Source organism: Dasypus novemcinctus, chromosome X (genome assembly GCF_030445035.2).
Source record: "Dasypus novemcinctus isolate mDasNov1 chromosome X, mDasNov1.1.hap2, whole genome shotgun sequence".
NCBI lineage: Eukaryota > Metazoa > Chordata > Mammalia > Cingulata > Dasypodidae > Dasypus > Dasypus novemcinctus.
The window spans coordinates 113,688,631-113,700,772 of record NC_080704.1 but is presented as its reverse complement, the minus strand read 5'-3'; the positions used below and the strand labels follow the sequence as shown (position 1 = coordinate 113,700,772).

The window sequence follows — 12,142 nt, the reverse complement described above, 5'->3', positions numbered from 1 at the left end:
CAAATCATTTTAATAATGGTTACTCCTGGGGTGGGGACCTTTACATTTTACCATTCTGTAATGTTTGAATTATTTACAATGTGCATGTATTACTTTATTGAATTTTTACGAGTTAATATAAAAAACTAAAACAAGTACTCTATGCTAACGATTTCACAGAGTTATCAATGATTTAATTAAATTCTTAATCTGGAATCTTGATAAATGTTACTCTTGCCAGATTTACATCTCAGAAGACTCAGCCTTTAAGCAAGCAGGCCGTTTAAAATTGCAAACTGAGTATATTATGTTTTTAGAATATTTTACTTTGATTATAAATCACTAAGGTTAAAAAAACATCAAATTTTTAAAATTACAAAAACAATCCAGATCAAACAATACAGAAGGATATACACAGCAAAGTAAAACTCTTCCCCTTTCCAACCAAAAATCTATTAACCCCACTCATCAAAGACAACCAATAATAACAGCTTTTTACATATCCCTCCAAATATTTAAAAGGAAAGTATTAAACCCAATTTTATACTCCTTTCACTTTACTTTAGGTATCCAAAGATAACATTTATTAGCAGTGTGACTAATATGTAGGTAATATATTGTTACTGATGAAGCACATCACAAAACTATGCTTAAATGCCTACATCATAGCATTCAGTACTAAGCTACAGTGATGTTAAAGGCCAAATAACACAAAATATGATGGAATAATTAACATTATTCAATCCAGAAAGTAATTTATTTCCTCTCAAATAATTTACAGTAAGCTAAGCCTTGGCAAGAATATAGTACAAAAGTTTAATCCTTTTCATTTTCATCATTCGGAATGCTAATTTTTAAAAGGAAGTTGGAGAAAAAATATTAATCCAACTGGTTTTTCCCTTTGAGTTGACACTCACCACATTCTGCTTTGTCGTTTCCTCTAGGGTCTGGATCACATACAACCTATTTCGACAACGCATGCTGTGTATATCTTCACAGCGAATATTACCATATTTCTGTAAGAAATAATATTTCAATGGATACTCATTTATAATAAACATCTACTTCTCTTATACTTGAATTTCATCATATTCAATTCTCAGAGGCCTTGGTTCTATTTCTAGCTATTTTCCTGATGTGTTCAGTGATCATGCAAATTTTCACCACCCACATTTCAGTCTTTCTGTATATACACTGGAGAGATTTCCATCCTACTATGTGCCTAGATTAAGTACAAAAAAAATTGGTAAGATTCTTAGTCACTAAGGAGAGAATAATCTTCGCCTTTTGATATAGTGATATTTAAAAGTGATTATTTACATAAGCAAGTGAACATAATAATTTCATTTAATGAGAAGCAAATTCAGATAGAGGAGGTTACGTAACTTAGAATACCTTTAAAGTAAAGTTGGGCTTTAAATTATATCATTATTTGCATTATGATCTTGCTCTTAATGTATCACTACAGCTATAACTACAGTATCAAACATTTAAAATATGCTATGAAACTGTATTTATGATATAAAAAAACTTACCTCATTTGACTCTCTAATCAAATCTGTAATATCCACATTAATATGACTGCTCTTTTCATCATGCACATTTGAGCCCTGCTGAACACTTGAAGGCAATGGGCTATCCTTATTAATGACATTGTCAAAAAACCTATTCAAAAGTGATATTGATACAAGAATTAGTGGAATTAAAATTATTAAAGCAGACAAATATGACAGTTAATTTCTTGCTAATTAGCCAGTTTAATTTCAACTGAGAGGACAAGGGAAGGTTTTCGAAAGAAGTGTCATTTGAGGATGGTTGGGAATAAAGAGAACATAGGTGGAGGGAAGGGGACAGTGAAGAAATAATTTCAGAAGAGGAGAGGAGAGTATGAGAGGAGCAAACAGAGTCAGAATATTCAGCGAATACCACATAGTCCAGTAAGGATGGAATATAGTTTGTAGAGGCATGTAAGGAGAAATAAATTAAGAATGATATATTGGGGCCTTATCACAGAAAATTCTGAATGTCCAGAGTGAGTCATTTGTATTTAATTCTGTACATAATGGAATCTGATGCACCATTACAACAGTCACACACTTGAATATTAATTCATTTAACATAGGCATATACAGTATACACACACACACACAAAACACCTGTACTATACAAAATTATATTCATACAAAAGCCATTAGGAAAATAAAGCTCAACCTATCTGACTGAAACTACTTGGAAACTAGAACAATTTCCCCTACTGGACATTTCGGGTTATGAGCTACCCTTTCTCACCCTCAAATTACTTTATTTAGAGAAACTTTATAGTTCAAATTAGGACTATAAAATCCCTAGCATACTGAATGAACAATATTAGTGCAAATGGTTAAATACCCCAGTGGTTTATATCAAAGTAATTTGATTTTGTTATATTCTATTTGGAGACAGAGAACTGAAATTTAGGCCTAGCTCTTGGCCTAGCTCTTCCACTCAACTAGCTTTGTAACACTGGGAAAATTAAAGTTTATAAGGCTCATTTTCCTCATCTGTAAAATAAAGGATTTGAACAACATAATCGCTCAGGTACCCTCCATATTCAAATGCTGTGGTTCTCACAATACCTGTTCAAAGCTGTCACGGCTTCAGCATCATCTTTACATGCCAGCAGTTTGTCTAAATTATAGTCAAGTATTGCCAGTCCTAGTTGTAAAATAGACTTTATTCCATCATAGAAGAAACAGTCCACCACATTAACTGCACTTTCAATAGGTAGCACACTAATAAAAAGTGTGAGGAACCATGAGAGAGAAACTGAGGAAAAGAATGTCATGTCAGTCATGTGTTCTGTAAGCTGAGGAAGGTGATCTCTGATAAGTTCTTCAAAGACTGCCTGATCCACCAAGGCACCTGGATAATATCAAAAGAAGTTTAAAAATGAACACAATTCAAAAGGACTGTCTTCCTTTACCTCTTACTTCTATTAGTATGCTAATATATCTCATCGCTTTTCCTTATATTATGAACTCCTTCAGCATCTTTTCTATATTTCATTCATTACTATAGCTGCTAGTAGGATGTCAAGCTTCAAGAAGCACATGAGAAACTCACTTCAAATTCATTTGAATAGATATATATTGAGAATTATGGGCAGAGACCTATACTAGGTGCTATAAGAGATATGCCACTTCATGACATGGACTCATTTTCAAGAAGCTTAATGTGTAGTAGAACTTTAGATAAACTCACAAGTAAATATAACAAAAGAGAATACAGTGAATGACATAACTAAGATATTAAAGACTCATAAGGGTACAAAGGAAACACCTTTGTACCCTTTGAGGTAGGAGATCATAGGTCTATAAATATTTGATGACTGAAGAAAGTATTACACAGTTAAAAGCCATTAACTTGATTCTTCTTTCTGACAAGTATCTCTATAATTCACATAAATGTGGAGATTTTAAGATGATTAAAGTCCTCCTCCCATGAAGAAACTTAAAAATCTCCCAGTACCCCCAGGAAAGTTATGATCATCATTGTTTTGGCAATACAGAGATAGTATACTTGAATATTCCATTTTGTTAAGAAATAGATCAAGAACATTATAAAATAAGTAAATAACACATAAAACAATCTTTCCAATCATATACTCAATACCAAAAGCTCTTTCCTTGAGCATGTCAGTACATTCTGATACTGCTTACAGTTTGTATATTTCAAGACCGAATTAAGTTCTTCCATTTGATTTGTAATTAATTGGACAGACAGGAGATGTAAAAATTGTTTAGAAAAGATATATACATATATATATTTTTTTACCAATGATTCGACGATTGAAATAATCAGGCAACATTCGTTCACATACAGCAACGAGAAGCCAAAAAGCTTCTTCCTCTTTTGCATACAGAAGCAACACTGAAGTCAAAATGTTCATTGCCTAAGATTCATAGAAAAAAATACAAAAAAGCAAATCTTCCTCAAGTAATACTACATTTCTTTTTCAAACAGCTTTCATCAACAGTAACAAGAGTAATAACAATGAAAACATGAACACTGTGAGCCAGAGCAAAGTAAAACAAGGTCAAATCAAGCTAACATTTGCTGAGCAGTTTTTTTATACAGTAATATACAAGGAAAATGGAGCTGTTTTATGATGATTTTGGAACACAATCAATAAAACCTCTCTAATTTAGACTAATTTCAATGAGTAGAGAATCTATATCACAAATCTGAAAAACCATATAGTTTTCATGGACATACTAAAAGAGAAGCAAACTTCATCTCTATTTCCAACTACCTACTGGAGAAAAAATATAAATCACCCTCAACTATGTTTTCCCCTTATCAAAGAGGATTCTCTTCTGAGCTACCCTAATTTTGATTCATGCTAGAAACCCTAAATCTGCCACATTCCATATGTTTTCATATTCTAGAGTTTCTTCTTATAAAATGTCTTTTAGATTTTTTTCCTTTCTATGCCCACTACCACCCTGACTTTCTCCTCTTCTAATCTATGGATGTTATATGATTACTTTTATAGAACACTTGGCCATATCCCTTATTATAAAGGTAAAAACTCCTTATAGAATTTGGAAACAATAAAAATCTGCAAAGAAAATAAAAAGTCCTGTAATCCCACCAACCAGAGATCACAGTGAACAAGTTGATGTGTTTTTTTGGCTTTTTTCCCTTCCCTTTTGCCTTTTAAATATTAAATACCTAACTTGATTTTTTCCACTTAGCATTACATTATACATTTTCAATGCCATTAAATATTCTTCTAATATAGTATTTTTAATGAGTGTAACAATCTAACAAATTGTATATACTATAAATTATTTAACCAATTCATTATTGTTTGGATATTAAGTTGATTCCAATTATTTACTATTACATATAACTCTGCAATGAATATCTTTGCATATAAAATCTGATACCATAAATTTTATTATTTTTGCAAGATACATATCTAAAAATGAAATTATTTGGCCAAGGGGTATTATTTTTAGAAGACATGATATTATTGCCAAATTACATTTTGGAAAGATTGTACCAATTTATATTTCTGGCCAATAGTATTTGATTGTTTATTTCACAGCAGTTTTGCCAATACCAAGAAATATAATAATTATAATCATCTTTGTTGATTTGTTAGCTGAAAGCTGCATCTAACTGTATTAATTGGGAAATTCTTGGCAGTTAAACCTTTTTTCAGGTTTATTATCAATCTATATTTCCTCTTCTGTGACTACTATTTTCATGTTCATTGCTCATTTTTATGCTTTTCTTATAGATTTGTAAAAGCTCTTTATATAGTAAGTATGTAAATTCTCTGCCATATGTGGCACAGTATTTGAGCTTAACTTCAATTGTTTACTCCATCACTTTAGCTATTCAAGGTGCCATATTGGCCACTTCTTACCTCTTACATGTGCTACATGCAAATTTTTAAAAAGTAATGATAAATCTATGGTTTTAGATATAAAATGAACAAAAAATAATTTTTTTAACAAGTACGAAAGAAACGTGGGATGTTGGAGTGCATAGGAAAAAATGCATGTGTATGTCACTGAAGTCTAGTTTGTATCACATCAGTTACGATTGTTGTATATTTAAGATGTTAAATTTTAACACCATGGTAACCACAAGGAAAATATCTGAAAAATATATCCAGGTAGAAATGAGAAGGGACTCAATATAGTACAATATAAAAATAAAATAAACATGAAAGTAGGCATTAATGGAAAAAATATATAAGACTTAAAAAGACTAAGTAGCAAAATGGCAGAAGAAAGATCTGCATTACTGGTAGTGACTTTAAATGTAAATGGATTAAACTCTCCAGGTGAAAGGCAGATTCCCATAATGAATTTATAAAAAGGCATATCCTAACTATATGCTGTCTACAAGTGATTCAACTTAAATTTAAAGATATAAATAGGTTGAAAGTACAAGGATAGCAAGGAAATACCATGCAAGTTGTAACCAAAAGAGAGCTTGGGTAGCTATACTACTACCAGATAAAATAGATTTTAAGTTAAAACAGCTATGAGGGACAAAGATGGTCATTATATACTGATAAAAGGGTCAATTCAATAAGATATAACATTTATATATATATATATATATATATATATATATATATATATATATATATGCATCTAACAGTAGAGCCCTAAAATATATGAAACAAATACTGACAGATTTGAAGGGAGAAATTGATGGTTCCATATTAATAGTAGGAGACCTTAATACAACACTTTCAAGAATGGATTGAACACCTAGTCAGAAGCTCAATAAGGAAATACAAGACTTGAACAATACTCTAAACCACTCGACCTAACAGGCATATATATAACACTTCATACAACAACATCAGAATACACATTCTTCTTGAGTGCACATGGATCATTCTCCAGGATAGACTGAATCTGAGGTCACAAAACAAGTCTTTGTAAAATAAAAAAATATTGAAATCTTACTGAAATAAACAGGATCATATGAGGGTATTATGAGAAACTGTATGCCAACAAATTAGATGACCTAGATGATATGGACAAATTCCTAGAAACACACCAAACACACCAAATTTCTTCTAGAGTTCTTTTAACTCTAGAAGAAATACAAGACCTCAACAACCCCATCACAAGTAAAGAGAATGAATTAGTAATCAAAAACCTCCCACTGAAGAAAAGCCCAGGACCAGATGGCTTCACAGGAGAAATTTAGCAAACATTCCAACAGGAATTAACACCAATCCTGGTCAAACTCTTCCAAAAACTTGAAGAGGAGGGAACACTCCCTAATTCATTCTATGAAGCAAACAACACCCTCATACCAAAGTCAGATAAAGTATACCACAAGAAAAGAAAATTACAAACACCTCTTATGAATACAGAAGAAAAACCCTCAAAAAATATTATCAAACAGGATCGAACAGTATATTAAAATAAATTATAGACTATGATCAGGTAGAATTTATTCCAGGTATGCAAGGTTGGTTCAGCATAAGAATATCAACTAATATAGGATATCACATTAACAGAATCGAGGGAAAAAACCCACAATTTTCTCAATTGATGCAGAAAAGGCATTTGACAAAATCCAGCATCCCTTGTTTGTAAAAACCTTTAGAAAACTTGGAAAAAAAGGGGAAACTTCCACATGATAAAGGCCACATACGAAAAATCCATAGCTAACATCATACTTAATAGTAAAGACTTGTTTGTCATTGAAATACATGGATGTCCACTTTCACCACTGCTATTCAACATTGTACTGGAAGTTCTATCCAGAGCAATTAGGTAAGAAAAGGAAATAAAAGGCATACAAGGTGGAAAGCAAGAAATAATACATTCCCTATTTACAAATGACATGCTCCTATATGCATAAAATCCTGAAAATAGTTACAGTAAATTCCTAGAGCTAATAAATGAATTCAGCTACATAGTGGGGTACATAGTTCTTGTATAACACTCAAAAATCAGTGAGCATATATACACTGGTAATGGACAAACAGAAAAAAGAAATCAAGAAAAAATTACATTTACAATAGCAACTAAAAGAGTCATATATCTAGGAATAAAATTAACCAAGGATGTAAAGGACCTATATACAGAAAACTAAAAAACATAGTTAAATGAAATCAAAGAAGATGTAAATAAATGGAAGGTCATTTGGTGCTCATTGACTGGAAGATTAATACAGTAAAGATGACAACTCTATACAAAGCAGTTTACAGATTTAGTGCAATACCAATCAAAATTCCAACAATCTTCTTTGCAGAAATGGAAAAAACCAATCACCAAATTTATATGGAATGGTAAGGGGTCCTGCACAGCCAAAGACATTTTGGGGGAAAAAAAAGAACAAAGTTGGCAGGCTTACACTTCTCAATCTTAAAACTTATTACAAAGCCACAGAAATTAAACAGCATCATATTGGCACAAGGACAGACATAATGACCAATGGGACCTAACTGAGAGCTCAGAAATTAACCCTCACTTTTATTTCCAGACCTATAGAACTCCTAGAAGAAAACATGGGGGAAGCATCTTTAGGAACTTGCGTTAGGCAATGGTTTCTTAGACTTCACACCTGCAGCACAAGCTATAAAAGAAAAAAAAAATAGATAAATGGGACCTCACCAAAATAAAAAAACTGTGCTTCAAAGGACTTTGTCATGAAAGTAAAATGACAACTTACACAATAGGAGAAAATATTTGGAAACCAAATATCCAATACAGGATTAATATGCAGTATAAATAAAGAAATCCTTCAACTCAACAACAAAAAGACAAATAACAATGAAAAAATGGGTAAAAGACTAGTATAGACGTTTCACCAAAGAAGATATAAAGTGGGCAAAAAGCAATGAAAAGATGCTCAGAATCACTAGCCATTAGAGAAATGCAAATCAAAGCCACAATGAGATCCCATTTCATATCCACTAGAATGGCTACTATATAAAAAATGGAAAATTACATTTGTTGGAGAGGATGCAGAGAAATAGGAACGCTCATTCATTGTTGGTGGCAATGTAAAATGGCGCAGACACTGTGGAAGACAGTTTGACAGTTCCTCAGAAATTTAAGTATAGAATTATCATATGACCCAGAAATCCACCCCAGGAATATATTCCAAAGAATTGAAAGCACACTTCTGAGCAGATATTTGCACAGTAATGTTCATAACAGCATTATCCACAATAGCCAAAAGATGAAAGCAACCTATGTTTCTATTAACTGATGAATGGATAGACAAAACATGGTATGAACATACAACAGAATATCATTCAGCCATAAAAATTAAGGAAGTTCTGATACATTGACAACATTGATGAACCTTGAAGTTATCACATTAAGTAAAATAAGGCAGACACAAAAGAACATACATATTACATGATCTCATTGATATGAAATAATTAAAATATGGAACCTCATAGTGTTAGAATCTAGAATATGGGTTATCTGAGGATGGGGTGGGGGTAGGGAAAAGGGAATTAAAGCTTAAAATATACAAAGGTTCCACTTTGGACAATGGAAATGCTGTGATAATGGATGACTGTGATGGTAGCACAACACTGTGAATTCAATTAACAGCACAGAAATATATACTAAAATAGGAAATGGACAAATTTCTGGAAACACATGAAATAGTTTCCAAGAAGAAGAAGAAGGAAGAAATAGAAGACCTCAATAAACCAAGCACAAGAAATTGAAACAGTCATCAAAAACCTCCACAAAATGAAAAGTCCAGGACCAGATGGCTTCACAGGTGAATTCTACCAATCAATTAAAGAAGATCTAATGCCAATCTTGCTCAAACTCTTCCAAAAAACTGGACAGAAAGGAACCTCATCAAATTCATTCTATGAAGCTAACATCACCCTAATACCAAAGACAAATAAAGATACTATACAAAGTAAAATTACAGACCAAGTTCTTTAATGAATATAGATGCAAAAATCCTCAAGAAAATACTTGCTTACCAAATCCAAAAAACACATAAAAAATTATATATCACAATCAAGTGGGTTTGTGATGAGCAGCCTGAGGAGGAAATCAGGAAAAAGACTCCATTTACAAAAGTGACTAGAAGAATCAAGTATTGAGGAATAAATTTAACCAAGGAAAGGACCTGTATTCAGAAAACTATAAAATATTGGTAAAAGAAACCAATGATTATCTAAATAAATGGAAGGTTATTTCACGTTCATGAGTTAGAAGACTAAATATCATTAAGATGCCAATTCTACCCAAACTTATCTATAGCTTTAATGCAATCCTGATAAAAATGTCAATATCCTTCTTTGTATATGGGAAAAGTCAATTATCAAATTTATTTCGAAGCATAAGGGTCCCCAAATAGTCAAAAATATCTTTAAAAAAAGAACAAAGTTGGAGGACTCTCACTTCCAGACATTAAAGCATATTATCAAGCTATGCAGTAGTAAAAAGAGCATGGTACTGACATAATGACAGACAGATTTACCAATGGAATTGAATCAAGAGTTTAGAAATAGACCCTCACATCTATGGTCAGGTGCTGTGAAACCCACTGAGCTAGGTTAGAATATCCTATTTTAAAAATGGTGCTAGGAAAACTGGATATCCATATCTCAGATAAAGAAAGAGGACCCTTATTTCACACCTTACACAAAAATTAATTAAAAATGGATTGAGGAACAAAATATAAAAACTAGAAACATATAATTCCTAGTAGAAAATGTAGGGAAACATCTTCAAGATCTTGCAGCTGGCAGTGATTTCTTGGACCTTACACCCAAACCATGAGCAACAAAAGAAAAAATAGGTAAATGGGACTCAGTTAAAATTAAACATTTTTTTCTTTAAAAGACTGAATAAAGTAAAAAGGCAGCCTACAAAATGGGAAAAAAATCTTTGGAAACCATATATCTGATAAAGGATTGATCTCCATATTATATAGAAATTACACAATTTAATGACAAATTGACAAGCAACCCAATTTTGAAAATGGGCAAAAGACTTGAATAGATATTTTTCTGAAATGGAAATACAAATGGCCAAAAAATACATGAAAAGATGTTCAACATCACTAGCTATTAGGGAAATACAGATAATGCCTATGTGGATGACAATCTGGCATATCTTTATGAAACTACAGAACTGCTGTATGATTCAGAAATCCCAACACTAGGAATATATTCAGAAGAGCAGAAAGGACACAAACAGATATCTGCACACCGATGTTCATAGCAGCATTAATTCACAATTGCTTCAAGATGGAAACATCCTAAGTGTCCATCAACTGATGGATGGGTAAACATAATGTGGTATATTCTTCTGATAAAACATTATTCAGCTGTAGGAAGAAATCACTTGGGGAAGCACAAGACAACATGGAGGAAGCTTGAGGATATTATGTTGAGTGAAATAAGTCAGACACAAAAGGACTAATATTCATGGTTTCACTAATCTGAACTAAACACAATGAGTGGATTTATGGAGTTGGGCTATGAAGTGTAGGTTGTGGAGAGATGGAATGCAGTATGGGAAGGGGGAGACGATGCTGGATGTACATAGAATGTTTAATAGGGTCAAATGTAAATATGTCATAATGGCTGGACTTGACGGTAACACATTATAATGAATATAACAAACACTGTTGATTTATGAATGTGAATGTGACTGAAATGAGCAGTCTAGGGAGATTAATGTTAGTAGGAGGACAGCTGGAGGATAATATTGGGAAGGCGTAACAATGATTTTGGAAGTAGATGAAGATTTTGGTTGACTGTATAAGTACAGGAATGTTCTTCTACTATGGGTTGTTAATAGTGTGGTGGTACATGGGAAAAATATAACTACAATGGTACCTCGGTACTCGTTGTTAATTGGTTCTGGGAGGCATAACAAGTACCAAAAAACAATGAGTACTAAACAAATTTTTCCCATAAGGAATACTGTAAATAAATTTAATGCATTTCCAAACCAAAGACTGCACTTTTTAAGGCAATATGTAAAAAGATGGGGTTGTATATCATTACTTTACAGGAGAAATAAACCTAAAAATTAATACTTACATTAAATAAAATAAAAACTTAACTTTACCTGTGCTAAGAAGAGTCCATGGCCTAATGGGATGATGGGAAGAGAGTGGTGAGGAGAGGTTACACGCAGTGTTGTTTGGAAGGAGAGTCCCCCTCCAATAGAACATCAGATACTTCTGGTGTTCTTTCTCTTTTCTGCCAATTTTCAACTTACACTACAGGCTCTGTCACCTTCAATAAAAACTTATCCAATGAATACTACATCTGTCCTTTTTTCAGCATTCCTTGAAAGTGTGAAATTGTTTGGTCATTCAATAAATTCACATTTCTGCTTGTCCGAGCTTTGTCTAGATGATACTTCTCAACAAAGTATTGAACTTTTGCCCATTTTGCACACATTTCTTTTTATCAAGGAACTGGGGACATCCTCCCTTATCTCCTCCTTACATGAAAAATTCTCTTCAGCCACCTCTTGTTGCTGCTGCATTGTCCAAAAGTAGAAGAGTTTTCAGAGGAAAATCTTTCTCCAGCAAATATTTTTTCACTGAGGGACCAAATACTTCATTTATCTACTCAGTGAAAAATTACCTTGTGACCCAAGGTCTGCTGTTTGCCCTCCGTATCACATGGAGTTTG

General features: G+C 32.6%; 1 protein-coding gene across 2 annotated transcripts in view; it reads right to left on the bottom strand.

Annotated features, from left to right (window-relative positions):
• TBC1D8B (TBC1 domain family member 8B) overlaps positions 1 to 12,142 on the bottom strand; it is an 83,853-nt gene that overhangs the window by 11,615 nt on the left and 60,096 nt on the right. For both annotated transcript variants that reach the window (XM_004454544.5, XM_004454545.5), the window contains exons 11-14: positions 3,793 to 3,910; positions 2,595 to 2,880; positions 1,515 to 1,644; positions 897 to 995 (exon numbers count right to left, since the gene is read on the bottom strand). In XM_004454544.5, coding sequence (XP_004454601.1) covers positions 897 to 995; positions 1,515 to 1,644; positions 2,595 to 2,880; positions 3,793 to 3,910 — 633 coding nt within the window. The remainder of the gene's footprint in view (positions 1 to 896; positions 996 to 1,514; positions 1,645 to 2,594; positions 2,881 to 3,792; positions 3,911 to 12,142) is intronic.